General features: G+C 35.5%; 2 protein-coding genes across 3 annotated transcripts in view; one reads left to right on the forward strand and one right to left on the reverse strand.

Moving 5' to 3' along the window:
* LOC111505077 (toll like receptor) overlaps window positions 1-24,362 on the forward strand; it is a 71,383-nt gene that overhangs the window by 4,787 nt on the left and 42,234 nt on the right. Inside the window, exon 2 of the mRNA XM_074176991.1 lies at window positions 21,130-22,616. Within this exon, the coding sequence (XP_074033092.1) occupies window positions 21,135-22,616 (1,482 nt within the window). The 5' untranslated portion in view covers window positions 21,130-21,134. The remainder of the gene's footprint in view (window positions 1-21,129; window positions 22,617-24,362) is intronic.
* Window positions 12,450-18,849, reverse strand: LOC141483033 (uncharacterized). Of its 2 annotated transcripts, none has more exons than XM_074177201.1 (3): window positions 18,733-18,849; window positions 17,845-18,008; window positions 12,450-17,531 (listed from the first exon to the last, which is right to left on the reverse strand). In XM_074177201.1, exon 3 carries the CDS (start codon window positions 17,315-17,317, stop codon window positions 13,577-13,579), a length of 3,741 nt encoding a protein of 1,246 aa, XP_074033302.1. In that variant the 5' UTR covers window positions 17,318-17,531; window positions 17,845-18,008; window positions 18,733-18,849; the 3' UTR covers window positions 12,450-13,576. The 2 variants fall into 2 exon arrangements, with proteins under 2 accessions (XP_074033302.1, XP_074033301.1); XM_074177200.1 differs by lacking the exon at window positions 18,733-18,849 and adding an exon at window positions 18,103-18,409.

Below are 24,362 nucleotides of genomic sequence, written 5' to 3' on the forward strand. Positions count from 1 at the left end.
AAAAACTGTGATTTTTATGTGGATATTTCTCAATATCAACACGATTTTGTTTCATAAACAGTTTTTATAGTGTGTATAAAATTTGTATTAAAATCAGGGACTAAAATTATCATAATAATTTTGTATTTCCAGTCCACCAGCAACATTGTGTGGGAAGTGTAAATACAAATACATAATACTAATAAAAAAAGGGGGGAAGACAAGCTCATAATCTAAAACTAAAATGAATATATGTTATTCGTAGAATTCCTGTAATGTGTTGAAAAACATTTTTCCAATAAATTATTTTTAAACATTGTTTGGACAGATATATCTTTGGACCAATGTATTCATGACCACAAGTCCTTACTTTGAAAGCTAAGGGTAAATGTAAATAGTTCTTGGTTGTAGAATCATATTAATGACATTTTAAATTTGTTTTTGAACACATACATACACCGTTCAAAAATATAAACCAATGTTTAGAGTTAAGATACCATACTCTTTCAAATGTGCCTCACATGACTTTCTGTCAGTACAATTTGCTATGCACCTTACTATATAATAATACTAATAATATCGTCTTCATTATCTTCTAATACATTTAATGCAAATTATTCAGGTACAGTTCATTTATTATATGAAGATAAAAGGCGAAGTTCAATTTATATGATGACATGTCATCATATCAATAGGGAATATGCAGACAATTTTTTAATTTTTTTAATTCAATATTCACTTCATTTTGATATAGAAAAAAAGAAACAGCTGTAAGAGTAGTAATTATTTTTTCAAACGCTCCTATTTCTCGTGCGCTTGAGGCGTGACGTCATAGGGCATGTCCTGTCAGTTTATTGTTTACATTGAGAGTTAGTTTGATAGTTAACAAGGTGTTTTAGTTTAAATATCGCGTAATAACCATGGAAGAAGAAAAAAAGCCATTTTATAGATATTGCATGGTACCAATGTGTCCGAACACTATAAAAAGTACACCAGATAAAGTTTCATAACCTTATTTACGTATGTCATACAATGAATGTAAACAACATTTGAGGTTACATTGAGGAAAATAATTTTATAAGTGCATGTATGCATAAAAACAGATTTACTAGATTAAAAATACCATGTTTTACAATAATTACCTTGCAGCTTTTACTACCTTAACCTCAGCAGATGTAAAATCCGGGTTTGACGCAAAATATGTGGTCAACATGAATGCATCTATTTTTGGAAGATTATCCGACTGTGCTTTCACAAAACCGTTGTCTGTCATTGTTGTTGATGACGCTTAGTATTTCTTGACATTAAAATATTAGAAAACTAAGCTCGAATAGCAATACAACCAATTTTTCTCTACAACACAACCTGAATGTATGAAAATAAATCACAGGTTACTGACAGGACATGCCGTATGACGTCACGTTTCATTTCGACCAATGGTGGGGCATTTTACAAATTTGAATTTCGCTCGTAAATTTTTCATTTTTTGATTTATGTTTTAAATAATTAAATACATATTAAATTAGAAAATAACAAATTGAGTGTAATACTAGGACCTTAAAAGCTCAGGAAAAAAAATCAGGCCATTTTATTTTTTATGCATATTCCCTATTGCTCCCCGACTTTGCTTTTGTACTTACTATGTGCTTTTACTTGTGGGAAATATATATTGAGCGACTGACTAGTTTAAATGAAAAGTTCATTATAGGTTTGGTTCGTCAATAAGCTGAATAAATTTATAACTTTTGTAGCATTGTCCAATAGAAGTGCCTGCAAGAAATAGAGTGTTTGAATAAGTGACACAGTATTGTTTGAAAATATCATTGAAGACATGAAATTCTAAAGAGTAATAATATTTGTGAATGGACTGACCTGTTACTTGATGAAAACTAATAACATTTTATCAATTACAGAATTTTCTCAAACATTTTTTATAGACGCGTTTCGCTAACACCCTAGCTTCTTCGGTGGAAATATCTAGAAACAAAAATTCTTGTGAAAATTGCGTAATTATTATCATGGATAGTAATAATATTCACCTAGAACCTTGGGATATCTATTATGTACGCTCTTAGTGGAATCAAATGTGCCAAGTCACTTGAACACTTTCCGTCAAAGTATCTATAGAAGAGGGACCAATCTCCAACCTTTCTTCGATGTTCCAGACTATCAAGGTTTCAAGTGATGTTCGTTTTCTGATTCGGAACAGTTTTCCAATCTTTTGAGGAGCAGCCTTTGTAATTCCAGCAACATGATTGTGCCAAGGCGTATTGGTGTCTATTTTAACCCCAAACAAACTTATCGAAGCGGGATTGTCTGCCCTGACATTATTATATCCGGTTCGGAAACATTTATCTTTTTGGATAAAACCGATGCCTGGGTTTTTGTGTCATTGAATTGAACCTGGTTACTTTCACCCCAATTCGAAATAATTTAGATATCTTCATTGATATCTTCACCGCCGGTGAAGATGTGCATCAGCAACCAATGTCAGCAAAGCAATATATTAGATTCTTGGTTTTTTCCAATGAGTCGTTGATATACATAGATCCGCAACTGCTTTATTTCTGAGATACAGAATGTCTAATTGAAACTGTTCAAGTCTGGGGATTTAGCTGGCCATGACTCTGTTCACCCACTTCCTATCTAGCGATTACGAAATTTTTGGTTTAAAGATTCGCGTGCCAGAGCATTGAAATGAGAACGTACACCATCGTGCATAAACCACATTTGATTTTGCATTAAAATAGGAACATCTTCTAAGATAACTGGCAAAATATCTTCAGGAAATTGGCAATAAGTTGTCCATTTAATCTACGTGGTAAAAAATCTCCAATTAGGTAATCTTCAATAATTCCAGCTCAGACATTTAATGAGAACTGCTCCTGGTGATGAGAATCCACGATTGTATAAGTATTTTTCTCTGCCCAAAAATGATGATTATTAAAATTTCTGATCCTGTTTTTAGTAAAACTAGCTTCATCTGTGAATAAATGTTTCCTGTCAAATAAAGAGATTTTGGTAAATTTTTGGAGCAACCATTGGAAAAAATTCACTCATAGGGAATGCTTCGAGGAAGTAGAGCCTGAACCCGTTGAATGTGAAAGGGATATATTAAATGAATTTATGCAGAATCATCCATACTAGAATATGGGCTATATTAAAATTATTGGCAACTTGCCCCATACCTATTTCAGGAATATGATTTTTTTTAAATCATCCAAGAATTATCGCCCTTCAGGATCAGCATTCAATTGAGAGTCACCTTGTAAATAATGAGTATATTACAGCCAAAGCATTTAAAATGTTAGGATTCATCAATAAAGCATGTGAATACTTTGATTCAAATACTCTTAAGTTATTATACTTATATATACTATTATACTTATTATATCTTGGTGATACTTCTGTTGGAGTATGGTTCAATCATCTGGAATCCCTATTATGAGATTCTTAAAAAAACAAACTGAAGCTGAGTAGTGTAACAAAGAGACTTCTGGCGCAATGGGAGTGGGGGTAACCTATCAGCGTCATCGAAATCGACGCAGGATGGAACGAGTATAGTAGCGATTTAAGCGTAGAACTCCGCCCCTCGGCCCCCTTGGTACTTCACCTAACCTATCGGCCCCCTTGGTACTCCACCTAACCTATCAGCTCCCTCGGCCCCCTTCAGTCACGTGATTTTAATTAAAAAATTTTATAGTTATGAGATTCGAACCTGGGTCGTCCGCGCCGTAGACATTGTCCTTAGCCTCTACACCATCGTAAGATATTGAAGTTAACTGCGAATGTTGGGTATTTATAGCGTTAGTTTTGTCAGGACCGAAATTGACTCATTCATTATACTTGACAGCATTATTTTTGATTTCCGTAGAATGTAATCGTCATTATCATATTGAAGATAGGAAAATATACTTAGATTTGGGAAAATAATTAATATTTCATGTAAAGATGTGTATGTGTGTGTAAGAGCGAGAGGCGCGTGTGACGTAATCGATGCAAAGAGAGATGGAGATTGAGGTTTTACCGGTTGCTAGTGCAAGCAGGTGTTGCCAGTTGTACAATAAATCAATGTTTATGGAGTAATGTAGCGTTGCCGGTTTGAAAATTAAGTTATAGAATACACAGAGTCATCTATGAGTCACTAGCTGAACTATCTATTGGTTGAAGAAGGACACTGTAAACACTAGACTCATAAGACTGCATCTGTCAAATGTTAATACATGCCAGCATGTCAGGTTCGGCGTTGCCAGTTGTACAATAAATCATTGTTTATGGGGCAATGTAGCGTTGCCGGTTTTGGAATTAATCGTGAACTACTCGACGAAAATTGGAAGCGCGAAAGTTATATATTAATAATAATGAATCAGATTCAAGAAAAAACATTACAGATTAATGAGGCTGTATCGTTTCAAAGTGTGATCCCTCAATGTTACAAGGTATTTCAAAATACATCATTGAAAACAAACATGACGTCGAAGTGTACAGGGTGCGTCAAAATATACCATTTAAGAAAAAACATGTCAGTTCAACAGAAGTCTAGCATTCCAACATGCCAAAAGGGCACTATGTTTCGTATCTTTGTTAACCAAGTTAGCATCATCAGGAGAAAGAGGAGATTCAAAAGTGTCGAGAGGTTAAGCGTTGTGGACTTAACGTGAGGGCAATGGGAGAGCGAAGTATTCGACAATGACATTTCAAAATACGTGGTTTTCCGTGCGTTTTCGATCGTTTTTCGTGCGTTGACGATCGTTTTTCGTGCGTTTTCGACCGTTTTACGTGCGTTTACGGTCGTTTTTCGTGCGCTTTCGATCGTTTTTCGTGCGCTTTCGAACGTTTTGCATACGTTTTCTATTTTTTGTTGAGGGTATCATAAGGCGGTGAGGTTAGATAAAAAAGAAGAAATGATTTGGAAATTTATTATACATTTTTATTTTGGTAATATATCACAAAGCCATTTGTATAAAATATCTACGTTTCGGAGACTGCAATTGTAGTTGGTTCGCTTGCGAATGTGATGCATACAGGGTGAGGTACCTTCGTTGTTGTCGAATGTGGGAACCAACCATGTTGTATTGTCATAGCCCTCCAAATTCACAACGCGTGTCGGTATATTCAACTCGTGAAATTTTTCAGTTAGAAAGTCATATTTTTGATGTCCTCGCACATAAATGACATCGACACCTTGTAGATTCTCCATGAGGATGGCATCCAATTGATTATATTCCACAAAGCCAGAGGAATACCTCAATCCGTGAATGTTTCGCTCCAAGTAACAGGCGGTACGACGATCTTCTTTACTCAAACTGGAAAATGGTGTGTTTGGCAGCAGTAAAAAGTTACTACACTGAATTCCAATCCTAATGGCTATTTCTTTAGGATGGAATTTTTGCTCGACGGTGAAGCCTTGAATATCTACAACAGCTATTCTCATGTTGACTCTTCGATTGATACTGAAGCAAAATAACATGTTCAGTTCCATTTTTTAATAATTTCGCTGAGTGGGAGGTGTTCTATGACAGTGTCGTGCACAATTATGCAATAGGCTCTAGTATTTTGAGGAAATCCCTCGGATGCTTCGATTTCAAGTTTTACATCAACACTGGAACTTTTGATGCTCTCATCCCTTCTGGAACAATCGATGACAAAGAGAGCTTTGTCCGTGAAGACGGTGGAAGTAAGAAGAGGATTATGTTGATTGGTTATTTTGTAGCTGAGACCAAATTGTGAGTAGTTGAAATAAGCTTGCGAAAAATTCCCCTTTGCAAAATTCAAATGCATATTTTCCTTGGGGTAATTCTCACCGTTAAGAGTGAGCGTTATATTGGTAATATTCAAATGATTGAATATTGTTGGATCATTGTTGACTTTAGTGTAGTCACGATTTTTTTGGAAACATACAATTACATAGCGAGGGCTTTCGAGGAACGAAGAAGTCTTGACGGCCCATATTTCATTTTTTGCACCTTGTGTGAGAGCTGGCAGCATATGAAGTTCCCATTTTCTGAACGGTATGAGAATAGGAGTGTCTGCTTGGATAGCTTTCAAAAGTTGCAATTTAATTTGATCATGCGGAAAGAGTCGTTTAACTTTCAGTTCGATATTTTCAATTTCCAATTTAACTTCCGTTTTCGGTGTTAGTGCAGCAGGAGTCTCTTCTATTTTGAAACAGTTGCTATCATCTCCAGCTCGTACTAATCGAATGGTATGTTTACCGTAGGAAACACACTGATAATCGTTGAAGATATTCAAAAAATGCTTGATGGGTATGAGCATGTTGAATGTTAGATGAGTTGTGTTGATGGCGCCTGTATTGTTGGGAAAAGTCCAACCGGAGGTGGCCAAGTGTTTGATATCTTCGTCGGTGTAGATGAGAAAGCCTCTAACAGTACTAACAATTCCAAGTTCACGAACTGCTTCCAATTCCTTACCACTCTGCTCATAACTAGCAGATTGAAACATGAAAGCACCAGCATTGTTTACGAATGACACCTTACCGTCCCCTTTAGTTTTCTCAACTTTTCCACTAATGAACAGCAGACTATCGTACAAAGCATCGTAGGCATCAGATTGATTGATGTTAATTTCAATAACATCGTTGTTGCGAAAAGATTTGACATATGGATAGTAGGTCCGCCATTCTATCTTTTGTATGGACTCATCGATTTGCGGTTTTCGGAAAATGTTGAACACTTGATTGGACAACATGATAACCAAGAGATTCCAGAAACAATTTATTTTCCGTTGTCAATAGTTGTCGACTAGTGAAGGTCTTGGTGAAGACTGATTTGGGGTATGGAGGTGTATTATTTTTATAGATAGTCAGCACCATACTTCCGCTTCAATTCCAAACGAATTATTATTTCTTCGTTTCGGAAATCAATGAGCCTAGAATGTTGGTCGAGCACTCGCAGCGTGATATTGTTTATTTCGTCTCTATGTGCAATAGGTAGGTAAATGGGGTGATTAGGTATTTCGTCAATTGCATACCCCGGATCAACACCAACAGCAAATTCGTATATCGTATGAGTCGGTGTGTCGTTGTAGAAGGCTCCAAACGTAATGTTGCTATCTATGTGTATGGTGCGTACTTTAATGATATCCACAGGTAGATCGGATTCGTGATGTAAGTTTGGTTTGAGAACAGTAGATGAAAACCCCAGTATGTGAGCCAAGCTATTTGCAGGTCGGAAATCAATCGAGTGCTTCAGACAGAATATTTCACTTTTCAGCGTATTATTATTCGGTTTCAGATAGAAAAAATCCTCAGGGTTTTCCTTGAACGTTTTAGGCGTGATGTATTTGTTTATTAATTCTTCAATGTCACCAATTTCGTAAGATCCAAGAGGTATATCGATGCTTTTCTGTTTAGTTTTGTCAGCGTTTTCATAGTAGTAGAATTTCGTACCTTCTTCAATGTTGGGTATACTGTTGTACGAATGGAAACTGAGCAAAGCCAAAGTATATTCAGAATCAGAATCTAATCGAATGGGTGGATTGAAATCGATGGAGAGCGTCGAAGAACGACTCGTTAGCGTTAATATCATAGACATGACTGATATAATGTCAGTATGACATCTCCTTAAATAATGATTGAAACAATAACAACAACATTTTGCATAAAAATCATTTATTTCTACAATAATAACATTCTATTTGCGAACTCACAGGACCATAATACATTGCTTTTTGTAGCGATGACGCAGCTGATGTAGGTGGTGGTACCTCATGTCGGTAATGGATGAAACATGGTAAACGAATCTGCAAAGCGAATCGATGTTGGTAGTCCTTTGGTAATCTATGCCAAACATCCAATAATTCCCAAGGTTGAGCATTCTCAATCAAATAGTCGATCGATAAAGTTTTCAATTCAGCATCGGTTAAATCTCGCAAAGATTTATCTCCAACCATTTTTGCAGACATTATGGAGCAGAAACTGTAGGCACAGATGTCCGCAATTACTCTGGTCAAAATTTTGATACTGATCATTGTTATATGTAATCGTTATACCCCCTCCAAAATATCTGACCAATTCCATTGGAGGTTTGAGATTACCGAAACTATCAAAGTATTGTACAGCATTGCCGTTTTTAATGTAAGCTACCCAATGAGTGCCTTTATTCAATCGAGAATCCAAGTTCAATACAGCACATTCTCGCAGTCGAGGACCACGAGTTGGCAACGTGTCGCGCATAAAGACTCCACGAAAATGTGGAATTCTCATTTGACGGGCACATTTTTGAATTTCCGAATCGTATAATGCTCTATGGGGTAGCTTCAGTAGGAGTTTTTTTGCTTTTTCAAGTAAAGACCTCGCCCTTTGCGTTGCTGTTGTTTCTTTAGGAACAGACCAAATCCTCGAGGTGTTTTGCGTAGGTACAAACCGGAACCTAAATGTTCCATAGCTTTATTGTGACGTTGATCTTCTTCAAGTTTCTTTTTGGCATTTTTAGCATCTATTACGGTTTTTGCGATAGCGCCTGCTCCACCTGCCAACGAACCCAAAGCTGAAAGGGCAGCGAATATAGGGATGAGGGGAAGAATTCCTCCAGATTTTGCTTCAAATGGTATTATCCTAGGTATCCGTATGTTTTTACGTCCTCCAGCTTGACTCAATGCCATTTTAGCAGCTCGCAAAGCCGAAGCACTAGATTTCTTAATATTGGTAGGATGTGGCTTCCAATTTTTAGTAATTTTTTGAAGCATATTACGTCGAAAGGACAACCCCATGCCGAACTTACGTTTCGCTTTCATTGTTGTAGTAACGAGCCAAGCTGCAGCTTTTTCACCAAATCTAGCGTCTTTCGATTTAACGCGTTCCCAAGCTCTATTTTCCAACACTTGATCTGCTTTATGACGGTCTTCTAATGAGTCGCTTTGAGAGTACGCGATATCGTGATCTTTACAATATTCGTCCAAAGGATTTACACCGGTGTCACCGCGTTCCAATCTCTTTTTCAATTTGGTGCCTGGTCCGCAAAACTGATAACCAGGTAGATGTAATTCGAACGGGAGCTTATTGATAATCGAATTGACGACACCTGCACCGGAGTAAGTCAACATTGAGAATGATTGGGTGATGACTGTGATGTTTTTATTTATAAGCGTAGCGCACTCATTATCCAGCATCACATCATGAAAGTCGTTCAACAAGACAAGACATTACCTATTGAAAATTTAGACTTTTTGAATGAAGCCAACAATAGTAGTGTAGTTGGGAAGCATGGTATATTATTACCCAATTCGTTTCGTGCAATAATTTGTGGGCCGAGTGGTTGTGGAAAGACAAACGCTATCTTAACATTGCTATTCCACCAGAATGGCGCCAAATTTGAAAATATCTACGTATATTCAAAATCATTGTATCAACCTAAATATCAAGTGATTCAAGAAATTTTCAGTAAAGTCAAGGGGTTGGGATATTATCCGTTCAGGGAAAATGAGGATATCATAAGCCCTCACGAAGCCAAATCAAATTCCATATTCATTTTCGACGATGTCGCATGTGATGGCCAACAGAAAATTCGCGAATATTATTCTGTATGTAGGCATAAGAACATTGACGCCGCCTATCTTTGTCAGACATATTCAAAAATCCCCAAACAATTGATACGAGACAATAGCAATATGATTGTACTTTTCAAACAGGATGAAATGAATTTGAAACATGTATTCGATGAACACGTCTCTCCCGACATGTCTTTCGATGAATTCAAGAGAATGTGTGCCGAATGTTGGCAACATCGATATGGAACCGTTGTAATAATGAAAGATTTCGATAAGAATGGTGGACGTTATCGTCAAGGATTCGACAAATATATAAGTATACACAGTGCGTGATGTAGTATCATTCACCATCATGAAACCGTTGAGCAAAGAAGTTGATGTTATTCGAAAGAATAAGATCAACGAAATTGCACGCATCATTCGAAAAAAATATTTGGCTCTGAAATTGGGCAAATCCGAAGAAGATGAGTCATTGCAAAGATTTTTCAAACCTCTGTCTATTCCATTGAGGAAAATAGCTAATAAAACAGCAACACAGTCAGCTAGTACCCCATTGAAAACTGAGGCAAAAACCGAAGTCAAACAAGAGACAGTGGAAGAGCCTGAAACGACTCCATTCCAATCCCTCGTACATGTTGCAGGTACAGATGAGGATGACGATGATGATGATGAAAACGTCTTTAGTGGGTATGCAGAAGACGAACAAGACGACAACGTTGCGTCAGGCATAAATGAACAAGTTTTAGAAGAATATATCGATCAATATCCGATAATGTCTCAACCGTACATTAAAAAACATTGGGGAAATGACAAGGAAATCGACAAAGTATACGGTCCCATATATGATGGGGTATCTTCAAAATGGTTCCTAGGCCAAAAGGAAATCGATTTTGACAAGCGTAGCGGAAACATAAAATTGGCTGGGTATCACTGGAAAGGAACACCCGGTATATATGAACTGTTATTTCTCGACATGCCTGAAAATTATAACACTGAGGATTTGAATGTATACAAAAAGATTTTGAATTTATCGAGCGCTCACAAGAATTCGGCTGGGCATCTAAAAGGCACACAGAGATACAAGTACACCAACATAATCAAACCGTTGTTTCCTACAGCAGGAAATCGTCGTAAAACTGGTACTGGGTTTTTTCAACCTAAAACACCTCTCACTACTACTACTGCGATGACATCATGTCTACCCAAAACGTCACCTCTTGCAATGACATTCAATACGAAACCCATTGAATACATTTATTGGGACGATCCCAACGAGCTATGCGAACGTCTCAAATTATTGCTAGCCTCTCGAGATGCAGGAAATACTTCGCACAACAATGAAATCATTGCCATTTTGAATGAACTCAAAGAGGCAAAAATAATTCTATAAGATACACTACGTTCCCCAATACATTATCATTTTCAAAATGGTTATCGATAAGTTTGGACGTAGCGACAGCAACAGAAAGCGAAAATTGCCAACGCCCTCTGGAGGATGTTTGTTGCATTATACCTCAGATGGTAATATTCATTGTGGTGATGTGAAATTGTGTCATGTGAAGAGCCCCACCACTGATTACGATGTTGCTAATAAAAAGTATGTGGATGGAACCGATAATGAACTTGCTTCATTTATATATCAACTAGCTAAGAAACACGAAAAACAAATGATCCAAGTAAATGAAAAACTAACCAAATTTCAAGGTGACATCTCCAAACAAATTACCGAAATAAATTCTACTATCAAGGAAATCAAAAAGATACAAAATAAAGTTCAAGCAAAACCATAATAAAAGAGCGGGGTTCACACATCTTCTCCATCAGTCGTCATGACTTCCAAAGACAAGATTCAACTTGTCAACGAACTACATAAACCAATTAGAAAAAATTATCCTCGACGCCGTACAGTTATCAAAGGAATAGATGACTTATGGCAGATGGACTTGGCTGAGATGAGATCGTTCGCTCACCAAAATCGAAATTTCAAACTGATTCTAGTCGTCATAGATTGTTTTTCGAAATTTGTGTGGACTCGACCACTGAAATCAAAAACGGGAGAGGAAATTACGAAAACGTTTGCAGATATCTTGACACATACGAAACGTTGTCCAAAAAATTTACAAACCGATCAAGGTAAAGAATTTTACAACAATAAGTTTCAAACTTTGATGAAAAAACATGGAATAAATCACTACAATACGTACAGTATCACGAAGGCTTCTATGGCTGAACGTATCATTAGAACGTTAAAAGAAAGACTTTTCAAATATTTTAGTCTGAATGGCACCTACAAATGGTTGAATGTCTTGCCTGAAATCACAAAATCCTACAATGATACGCGACACTCGAAGACGGGCATACAACCTTCGAAAATTACCAAAACTAACGAAAAACAAATTCTCAAATCAACATACACCCATGTGAAAATAGCTGGACCGAGAAAATTCAAAGTCGGTGATGTTGTACGAATCAGTAAGGCGAAACACGTTTTTGAAAAAGGCTATACGCCCAATTGGACTACGGAATTATTCAAAATTGTCAAAGTCAATATTACCAACCCCGCCACCTTCATGCTAGAAGATATGCAGGGTGCACCTATTAGGGGTGCTTTTTATGGAGAAGAATTACAAAAAACTGCAAATCCTGATATATATCTCGTTGAAAAAGTCTTGAGGAAGAAAGATAAAAAAATGTACGTAAAATGGCTGGGTTTGGATAACAAACACAACAGTTGGATCGAAAATGTCGATTTTGTATAGAATCTTATGGAAAACAAGCACACTGACAATGTATTGGGAGGGCCTTTTGTGAAGAAATATTTGTGTGTTTAACAAACGCACAATATCTGAAACGGACCACGTGATCTGAAGCTATAAGAGCGCAAGCAAACACAGATGGACATTCAGTTTGAAAATGTCTCTCGATAGTGGTTACGGTAGTGAAGTTGAAGTAATATTCGACAGTGATGGTGAAGATTATAATGGAACTCTAAATGCAATAGACAGAGCGTTGGAGCAATACGAAATGGCTGCTCGAAACGAACATCAATTGCTGTTGATGGCATTCCCCATGTCATCTTATGAAATTCGATGTGGCCTAAGTCCATGCAGAGACTTCAGCCCATGCATAATTTTGAAGCAGCAGTTCTCCATTCGTTCCATCAATTTAACAAGTTATGAATGGGCGACCCTCATTGACATCCTGCAACAAATAAAGGAAAATTTCTTCGAATCACAAATCGATGGATATCTAGACGAATATGATCCAATTACAACACGTTGCGGGGATTACATTTACGTCACACAGTACATCGAAAGTAATACCAAACAAGTTTCCATTTCCAAGGACACCACGAACATGGAGCTGTTTCAACGAGATGTAAACGATATCCTGAATACTCACCTTGGTGTGCTCTCTGACCGTATCGCTATGCTGGATGCTTTGAACTTTTGTGATTATTATCGAGGTGTTTTCAATATAATAAAATCATGGTTACGTGAGAATAAAACTAATTTAACTTTGGAAGAAATCATAGAAGGTTTTTGTCAAGCCTCAGCTCTAGATAGTCTGTATGCTAATGCTTTACGTGAATATTTATTTTATTATAAACAAAAAATAGTGTATGATTTATGTAATAAATGAGAAAACGTTGTAACATTTGTTTCATTTAATGTATAAGGTGAAAACAACAGCTTTAAAAAGTTATTTGATGGAAAAAAAACACCAAAATTTCAATATATATTTTATTCAAATTTTATCAACGTGTGTGTACAACAATAAATAAGTATACAAAATTTCAATATATTTCATTCAAATTATATCAACGTGTACATGTACAATAATAAATAGTATGCAAAATTTCAATATATTTCATTCAAATTATATCAACGTGTACATGTACAATAATAAATAGTATGCAAAAACTGAAATACTCAAACATATTTCTGTTTGCAGTCAATTCTTGAAAAGTTGGTGGTCTCCTACCGCTGTTGAAAATTCTCAGAGTAACACACACCTATTCGTCATATTCAAACAAGGACAAAATATATCAATCAATCACATCAATAGAAATAAAATCCAAATGATAACCTCATTTCAAGCTATAGTGCCCCCAAGGTAAAGTGTCAGATGATTTGGGGATTAATTTTCGTTTATCGTCGTGTGGACTCAAGCCTATTTTCACCTGCTTGATACTGAAAACGCTGTGAGCGTATGATCGAATAGTGAACTGCTCACATATTTTTTCTTTAAAATTTCTGAGACAATCCATATAATCTTTGAAATCAATTTTATTTCTGACTACATTAAATCGAATTCCCTTTGATTTTTTGATAACTTTTCCACCCTGCACTTTGTAGGTGTACATTTTGGAACGTAACCCTGCAAAGTGCGTGATGATTTTACCATTTGCTTCATCTTTCATTAACCCAGGAATTTTTTTATTCACAAGTGGAATTTGAAATTTATTATCGGGCGAATAATCGGAAGTATCAAATTTTGATAGGTTATTTTTGATGAGTTCTGAATAGACATCTTTACACGTTATTTCGTAGATGAAGCTATCTGTATCTGTATACATTAACTTGCAATTTTCTATACCTAGAGTGGGCACCATGAAATCGTAATGGAAATCAAACATGCATGTTTTTGAAATATCTAAAATTGCCATTCCGATGTACAGAGGTTTATTGAAAACAAGTTCAGTCTTTTTCAATTCAATAGCCACCAAGTCTGTATCGAAAACGGTTCGACTCTGAAATCGAGGGCTCGCAATTAAATTTTTGGCGCCATAACGACCGTTCCAGGAATTCACAAGTTTGACCACCCTGTGTAATCGAATGTTTTCCATCGTTTTCCCAAAAATAGCATTTACCATTAGTTTATATAGATTTTTGCCAAAAGAACTGGTGGCTGCAGCCCTTAGACGAGTATTCAACTCGATGTAGGGACGCAGCCATGCAGATTGTTTGAATTTCACAACCCGATGAATTTTGGTTAGAATCAAACCGTTTTTCAATGCTTGTTTCAAGTTGCGATAATGCAAAATATATTTGTCTTTATGATACAGGGTACCCATTAATTTTTTTTGTTTGGAATTTGGTGGTGCTTGATGCTCTGGACAAAACGGAAAATCTTTATGTGAATCATGTAATCTCTCAGGGTATTCCAAATCAACTTCCAATATGTAGCCTTCTGAAGCATTGTCAGGAATTTCAGTTATATCTTTGTCAAAATTTTCCACCCACTGAAAACCGTCGTAAGGTAAAAATTCTGACATTGCCCACCCATATAAATTATTGACGTCTAAATATAAAAGATATTTTGAAGGTTTTTCGGGATTGTATGCTTCCATATATTTATTATTTGCTTCAGAATATCTATTTGAACAAACCGATATTCCGCCCCTTATCCCCTTTTCTACAAACATAATCATGTCAATGTCTTTTAAAATTTGTAATTTACACTTTGTATACTTCAACATGGCATCCCACGTGTACCCAGGCATAGTATAATACCATGCGGGGTCCAACCCATAAGTTGCCATGCTTTTTTGACGAAAATTTTCAAAAACGTCTGCCAGTAATAAAATATCTGTTTTCAAATATAGGTCCGCATACGATCCCAAATTTGTAATTTCGAATGATTCCCAAACATTTTGTGCGTGAACATATTTCTCTTCTGTTATGTGTTCATCATTTAATTTATTATAGAATTCTTCTCGTGATGGTAACTCGGTGATGTTCAATTTTTCCATGCTATCTATATAATCATACGGAAATACTCCCTTCCTGGTGAGAAGAGCGAATTTCTCCTCATCTAAATGACTAAATTCTTTTTTTAAAATTTCCAAATCATTTTGATCCAATGTGGATACTAATTCATCCAACGATGTTCCCATGAATCGAAAAGAATCTATAAATCGAAATTTAATTTTAGTTTCAGCATCCTTCTGTGTAAAGGAAATGTATTTTTCTTTATTTGAGGGAAGTATGCTCACACAGCCTTTTTTTGCGATATCTCTGATAATGAAGTGACTGTCGTATCCTGAAAGATTATGAAAAGTAATGGGTACCACGAATAATTTTCGAAAGTTGACATTACAGGGGGCTTGGTGGGCAAAACCGCGGAACGCCCCCGTATAATGATTGTGATCGTACACAATAACATCTTTGGGGGCGAACGGTTTTTCGCAAATATGACAAGTCGTTGCAGCACCGATATTATTTAAAGGCACTGTCATCGGCTCAATATTCTTAATTTTAGATTCAACAAATTTTGCAATATCAGACAACTCATCGGCAAACCATTTCATACAGTCTTCACCTCGATAGCTTTTGAAATGAGAGAGACTGTCGTCATAGGAACACTTGAAGTAGTAGCCTGCACTGAAAGGTATATGTTTTTGGTATTTTGTAGTTTTGTTAGATATGCTTTCGTTACATTTTTCCAACAGTGACTCGAAATCAGCAAAAATTATAAATGGGCATTTTTGTTTATAAACATAATTTCGAAATTCCACATAATCGTATGTAGGAAAGGAAATTTTACAATCATTCACTTTTTCGCACAAAACAGTATGATCATTTAATTTTTGCTGACTTGAAAAATAATTCAGGCATCTATCACAAAAAAACTTTTGACCTCTATGATTACTCATTTGTTTTGAAAATAGTCTAGACATGTCTTTGATCCAACAATAATGGAATTTAATTTCAGTCTCGTCATCGTCATTAATGGGTGGAGCCTCATAATCGTTCAATTTTGGAAAATATTTGTCTTGAATCAATAACAAATTAACATGTCTGTCTCGTTTTGTTGTCGTGAGTCTGGCAGGTACTACTACAAAGAATGATTTTTCCTTTGCTTGATTCAATTCCAAAGTGTAAACATTAACAGAAATATTATTAAGTTTTTCAAATTTGGAAATTTGATGTAAATCCATTGGAGTATTTAGCCCTGTAGTATTCAAAACTGTAGAATAGTGTGGATATTTTGACACCCTTTGTGGATCTTTTGCTACAGGATACAAGGCGCTAATAATACTCCAAAAGAAGCACATTTCGTCATTGTTTTGTACATTAATGCATGCCTTCTTCCTTGCGATTTCTTGTGGCAATGGAATGAAAGAAGAACCGTTACCAATGACATATTTATTAATTGCTACCTCCAACAAAAGAATTTTACTCAAAGCCCACCCCGACTGTTGTTCTTCAAATTCGCCTAATTTATTCAATACAACATTCACCACATTTTCATTGTACCAAGCAGCCAAGTCCGTACCTGAATCGATAACTTTATTTGGTGTACTGAAATATTTACGATCAATAATTTCCCCATCATTCGATTTCTTAATAAAATCCCCTGAAAATGTAAAATTAACTTTGAGACATGACATTTGTTTCAAAATTTTGAAAATCTCACGTTTGAATATTGAAAAAGCATCGTCTAGAAACTTTTTAGGATCTTTATGAGTTAAATTGATGATTACCCCCGTTGTAACTCTACGATTGAAAACATTGTTAACAGTTTGCCACTTTACCCTGGAGCTTCGTCGCTTCAAACCCGAGCCTGTATGTTTATTATTCATCATTTTGACAATCACTTTGAAGCGTTTCAATTCCCCAATTTTTGTAATTATTTTCTTTTTTTCTCCAACCGAAAATTTAATTTTTTTCATAGCTAAAACGCATTTCCTTATATGATTATTAATAAATTGTATAGCTTGTTTGGCAATATACTCTGAATAATTATCTCTAATAACTAAAAGGTGATTATCAATTACCGACTTAGTTTTTGGAAAATCGACCATTTGGATTTTATTTATTGACATGACTCACCGATATTTTGTTCACAAATGAAATTCTAGGTGTTATGAGTCGGTTTTGGAAGCTGTAGAGAATTGAATTTCGTTCTGTGGACACTGTTGAGATGGTTCTGGAAGCTGCTGTGATTTGAAACTCGATGTGGAAAAGGTTGCTAAGACGATTTTGGATGTAGTTGTTGAGATGACTCTGAAGTTATACTGCACACGTTGATGTAGTGTTCTGAAATAAATGCAATCTTCAATAGAAACATACACCAGAGATAAATAAAATTCAAGAGTGGGGGTAATGTTTTTCATGGAGTGATTGTGAAAAATGAGCGAGCTACAGTTATAATTGGAAAAATCAACTGTCATTCAAAACAACGAATTTAAAACACATATTCTGCAAGTACTAAACACATAAAAAATATTGAAAACACTTCTTTATGCGGATCATATCTATGAATGAAAAAAAATTTGAGTCGAATAAAAAATATAGTATACAACCACAAACTCTATACATATATTGAACAGAGAAAAAAAACAGTACTTACCTTAATTTCGTACAATTTCAAATGAAACAACACGACAGCGTATTTTCTAAATGCTTCTCACGATGTTGGCTGTCAATTTCTTCTGCGGCGTCTCTACAGGTGAATCTGCTATTTTGTTATTTGGTTTCCTCTCCACGACTGAAATTGAATTTCAGGAAATCCACCTGCGAGAAACCAAAAATAAAAAAACAATGTTTCAAATTATACGAACACTCTCTCAATAAACGACAACATGAATGAAAGTTATTCGTAACTCACTATGCGTTTTATTCAACTAGAAAGCTGCTCACAAAATGAGCTTCTGTTTACCACATTATAAATGTGTATATAGACAAGATATGGCATTGTCAAAGGCGACTAGATAAAATACGAGAAAAACTCTTATTCAGCTTGGATGATTTTCGAGTAAAATTCATAATCACGTTTTCCGGTTCTGAGGCCGCCATCTAACATCAAAACAAATTGTGCGGTACAATAATTACTGTAAGAGATAGTATTCGAGAAAAATGAATGTCAGCAATTACCGGTTCTTATCTTTTATTCATTATTAAAGATTGAGAAATATCAGTAATTGTTATTTCTTATCTTCTGATGTATGTAGGATAAGAATAGTTGCCCAGGGTTGGCTTAAGGAATACGTAAATACCGCTGAACCGTTTTGTATTACAAAATAATTGAAAAAAACGTTAACCGTCAAAAAGTATGTTTAGAAAAACACTCAAGTATATTAATCTGAGAAAAATTTTGGCAAATTGATGATAATTCAACAACAACTCTCACCACCTTTGAATTACATTAAATTTTAATAATTTTTTTTTGTGAAACAGTCAAAGACGTTTAAAAAATCTTGCAATAAAAATTCATAAAGTGAACATGAAAAACACTTACTTTCAGATAAAATCGTTACACTTGTCACTAGTATCACTGATACAACTAACTCATCACTTCACCTCGCAGGAGGTATTTATAGGAAAATAAGTGATGACATATTTCAAAATCAAACAAAGAGCCTTTGTTCCGTCGCTTTGAGAACTGCATATCTCTGGGTGCTGATTCGGCATTGACAGTGATCAATGTCACCTTGGCTAAGAATAGGAAAATAGGTGATGACATATTATGCAATCAAACAAAGAGACTTTGTTTCGTCACTTTGAGCCACGTGCCTGGCTTTATCGATAAGTGATAGCGATAATTCTGCACACCTATATTATATATTTTTACCAACTTGAAATGAAACAACATTTACTCAATAAAAATATTCATTTTCTTTATTAAATTTCATAATTGTTGTACAACTCTAATCTTGTTGCGTATTCTAGAACAAATTCAACAGTTTTTTTTTAAATGACGAAGATCTTGAAATATCTTTTTCAATTCACATTTGAATGGTGTATTCTTTGGAATTGCGCCTGCGCAAATACCCTCATTGACTGGTCGAACGAACCGATTTCCATTATTTACACTAGCCTTCACGCATATTTCCTTGGAATTTCACCCACATTCGTTTACATATTGAACAGAAATTATTGTAGTCGGAAGTACAAAATTTGTTTTTCAGCATCGTTGACGACATATTCTACACTCTGAGGCTGGAACACTTTGTCTTGAATGCGTAAATTATTCAACTGCTTGAGAACCATTTTCTTTTCCTCATATAATTGAATATCTTTACTTATTTGTTGGACACGTCTCTCAAATTCCTCTACTTTACGTCTGTATTCTCTGAATGCCATTTTATTACTAATGTTTGTTTACCAACGACGTACGAAACATCGTTTCCCTTCGAAACTATGCAAAACAACGTATTTTGAAATGTCATTGTCGAATACTTCGCTCTCCCATTGTCCTCACGTTAAGTCCACAACGCTTAACCTCTCGACACTTTTGAATCTCCTCTTTCTCCTGATGATGCTAACTTGGTTAACAAAGATACGAGACGTAGTGCCCTTTTGGCATGTTGGAATGCTGGACTTCTGTTGAACCGACATGTTTTTTTTTAAATGGTATATTTTGACGCACCCTGTACACATAAACGTCATGTTTGTTTCCAATGATGTATTTTGAGATACCCCGTATACAATGACAGATCGCAGGTTGTCATATTTTTCCTTAAATCTGATTCATTATTAAAAAATATATCACTTTCGCGCTTCCAATTTTCGTCGAGTAGTTCACGATTAATTCCAAAACCGGCAACGCTACATTGCCCCATAAACAATGATTTATTGTACAACTGGCAACGCCGAACCTGACATGCTGGCATGTATTAACATTTGACAGATGCAGTCTTATGAGTCTAGTGTTTACAGTGTCCTTCTTCAACCAATAGATAGTTCAGCTAGTGACTCATAGATGACTCTGTGTATTCTATAACTTAATTTTCAAACCGGCAACGCTACATTACTCCATAAACATTGATTTATTGTACAACTGGCAACACCTGCTTGCACTAGCAACCGGTAAAACCTCAATCTCCATCTCTCTTTGCATCGATTACGTCACACGCGCCTCTCGCTCTTACACACACATACACATCTTTACATGAAATATTAATTATTTTCCCAAATCTAAGTATATTTTCCTATCTTCAATATGATAATGACGATTACATTCTACGGAAATCAAAAATAATGCTGTCAAGTATAATGAATGAGTCAATTTCGGTCCTGACAAAACTAACGCTATAAATACCCAACATTCGCAGTTAACTTCAATATCTTACGATGGTGTAGAGGCTAAGGACAATGTCTACGGCGCGGACGACCCAGGTTCGAATCTCATAACTATAAACTTTTTTTATTTAAAATCACGTGACTGAAGGGGCCGAGGGAGCTGATAGGTTAGGTGGAGTACCAAGGGGGCCGATAGGTTAGGTGGAGTACCAAGGGGGCCGAGGGGCGGAGTTCCACGCTAAAATCGCTACTATACTCGTTCCATCCTGCGTCGATTTCGATGACGCTGATAGGTTACCCCCACTCCCATTGCGCCAGAAGTCTCTTTGTTACACTACTAAGCTGCACAGAAGATCTTTTTAGCGCATTTGAGATGGGTCTCAGAAGATTATTCATATATAAGTATTCGTACTCAACTCAATTTATTAACATTAAAGTATTGAAAGTAAATAATTATATGTGCTTTAAAAAAATAATTTTACATTTAATATTAACGATGATGAAATGGTATCCTTATTGTTACAATTATTTGTGAGGTAAAAATACATAATCAATCCTCAAATTGATACTATTGAAATCACATTGATTTGTTCTCATAGACTTTTTTTTTCAGGCAAGATGAGAGTCGTTGAAGCATTACTGATTTTTCTACTGGGAAATGAATTTGTATCGACGTCACCTAATAAATGCAGAAAAAGTGAACACTGCCGATGTATCAACACATCTGAAGAATATGAATACCAATGTGGTTTATCAAACAAAGACAACGTGGTTATACATGCAGTACTTGATAAGTACATAAAAATAGACTGTTATTCAACGGAATTTAATGTCAATATTTTACCTAACTATACAGCCGGAAATATTGAATTTTTCGAATTACGATTCTGTCCGTTGACCCAAAAAGACTTCTCTTCTGTTCTCGAAAAGTTTAGAATTGACAATTTAGAAAATCTTCATTTGGAAGAGATAACTTTATGGAGAAACTCATCTGAGGAAACTAATCCTATTACTAAAGATTTCTTTCAAGGCCTTTCCTCTTTGCGAATTCTTGATATTTCCATGTTAGACAGTACCATTGACGTCGAAGCATTCCAAAACCTCTCCAACTTAACGAATCTCTACTTGGAAAATAATTATATTCAAGAAATAGGTGGAATGTTTGAAACCTCAAAATATCTCAAAGTTTTACACTTGTCACGCAATGCTATTTCACACATTCCTAATGGTACATTCCAGAATCTTGTAGAGTTGCAGCAACTACATTTATGGAAAAATAATCTGACTGGAATAACAAAATATGACTTTGCTGGCTTGAATCATTTGAAATCTTTGGAGCTCAGTAGAAATTATATCCAGTTTATAGACAATGATGGATTTTCTGATCTATCAGAGCTAATTAATATCAGTTTGAGAGAAAATCAACTGGGTCATATAAATTCTAGTATTTTCAGGCAAAACGGAAAACTTAATAGTATTCGAATGGATTACAATCCCAATGTAACCTTGGATGACTATGTTTTTGCAAATTTGAAAAATTTGTCTATGGTAAATTTGGCACAATCAGGATTGAGAATAATTCCAGAACATGTTTTTGAAGGTTCTGAAAATATAGAGACCCTAATGCTGCAAAATAACTTTCTGCAGGAGTTGCCAGAGGGATTATTAGGTGGTTTGAAGAAACTTAAACAACTCAACCTGAGCAACAATAACATTTCGTCAATTCCTGATACTTTACTGTCTTCGCTAGTGGACTTAGAGGTCTTGGACTTGGAAGGAAATTTGATTTCTGAAATCAATGACAAAATATTCAAGATGACAGAAAAACTCAAGAGACTGTATCTGAACAACAATCGAATAACAACAATCATGCCAAATGCTTTCAAAAATAACAAAGAATTGATTCATATTGATTTGTCTAATAATTTGTATGATATGAAATACGATTATATGTTTGAATACAATCCATTCACAACCTGTAAACGTTTGGAAAACTTACTATTAAGTGGAAATCTTATAGATGAATTTCCTTCATCCATCATGTACATGGTTCATCTAAGAAAATTGGATTTAAGTAAAAATAATATCGAATCTATAACGGTAAGTGAATTTTAGTGTGAATAAATGTTATTGTTCTTTCTATCTGGTATTATAATTATATAACTCTCACTAAAAAACAAGGATATCATGAGATTTATTTATAATCTTAGACATTTCCAAAATGAAGAGTCCACTAACTATTGAAATCTTCATATTTTTTAATATGTCACAACAAATATTATTCAGGTGAAACTGTAGAGATGCATCTAAGGATGTATTCTTGCGGTTTGAATAACATGTGCAGATATTGAGTTGTTCATACTGCAATACCCTAATTAATTCTAGATGGATCTCTTTCAAAAGGAAGAGTGACCACAGCTTTCTTCTCTGTAACATCGATCAAGATGAGGAGCTCCTCAGTTGTCCAACTTTTGAATAAACCTACAGGACTAGGTGCTGCAACAATGAAGCTACTTACGGCCTCTTCAAAAACGGAATATATTATGAATCTAGCATCAAACTCTTGAGCAGGACAGAAAATAATCTTCCCCTGAGTAGGTCCTGCAAATAACCTGAGTCCTGGACATCTACTATATGACCCCTAACTGTGCTCCCTGTAACAAAGGAATAAGATAAAGCTTCTTAGTTCTCCAGCTTTTGAGCTGAGTTTACAGAGGAGATAGAGGTTGATCAAACGACCCCACCTGTCCTTCTTGTAACATTTGATCAAAAGTGGGAGCTTCTCATTTCTCCAACTTTTGAACAAATCTAGGAGGTTCCTACTAGATTGAGAAAAATTTACCATATATTCTTCAGTATTGAATTCAGGCCTTTGTAGTAGACCACATACTGTATTCCTGCCCCACCGTCAACTGGATTGGGTTTCGAGGTTTTCAGTGTTTGGCAGAACTCTTGCTGACCTGAAAGATCTCTCACCAAATAAAGCAATCTGCTTCATTGAGAAGCTGGATTTATTTGGTTGAGTTTGAATGGTTATGAGTCACAGTAAATTTGCGGGGGTTACAGTGGAGGCTCGAATAGACCCACTCACTTAAGACCTACATACCTATATCAAAAAGAGATCGCCGTACAAACGTGAATCGACCCAGGGTCCTACAATTCACAGGATTGCTACTATTTTGTGTAGCAAACCTACACAATATACTATATTGTGTAGCAATTCTATGAATGATTTCTGATTCAATTCCATTACGAATGTTTTGGAGCACAAACTGAATAGAAGAATGTGTTTTTTGCCTAGTTAAATATTCATATAAAAGTGTTTATTTCAAATGTACTTCTAATTCCATTCGTATATAAAAGTAGTTGTTTCGAGAGGGCTTTTTCTTCCAGTTTGTATTGAAAATTACTTCTATGCATGATCTACACATCTTTGAGAAAAATTTATTTTGAAATTATTTGCTTTTTTCGAAAGTTAGCCACATTTTTTGTATGGAGATGGATAAATAGAAAGTTTAAACCTTTCCCATATCAGTAACACTTTGAGTAAGTGTCCTGACCTAGGGGCTTATGTAGGGAGTTATTTGAATATTGCAATTTATCAAAATTCTGTGACAAAACTAGCAGGTTGGTTGAATTTTTTTTTTCTTGACTTCAAAGGAAATATATTTGAAGATTATCTCTGCTCATTTAGTTTCTATGATTTATCTTCTTGATCGTATGTTTTCAATATTGTTTATAAAATACCCAGGTCCTGCTGCACCCTTGTGCAGCAGGACCTGTGACTAAGTCATCTGCATAGCCCATTAATTTTTATCCATTATGGTCTGGAAGATGTAGTAACTC

The sequence above is a fragment of the Leptinotarsa decemlineata genome, unplaced genomic scaffold (genome assembly GCF_025532065.1).
Source record: "Leptinotarsa decemlineata unplaced genomic scaffold, Ldec_3_MD MMD2_tig00002159_RagTag_RagTag, whole genome shotgun sequence".
Classification (NCBI taxonomy): domain Eukaryota; kingdom Metazoa; phylum Arthropoda; class Insecta; order Coleoptera; family Chrysomelidae; genus Leptinotarsa; species Leptinotarsa decemlineata.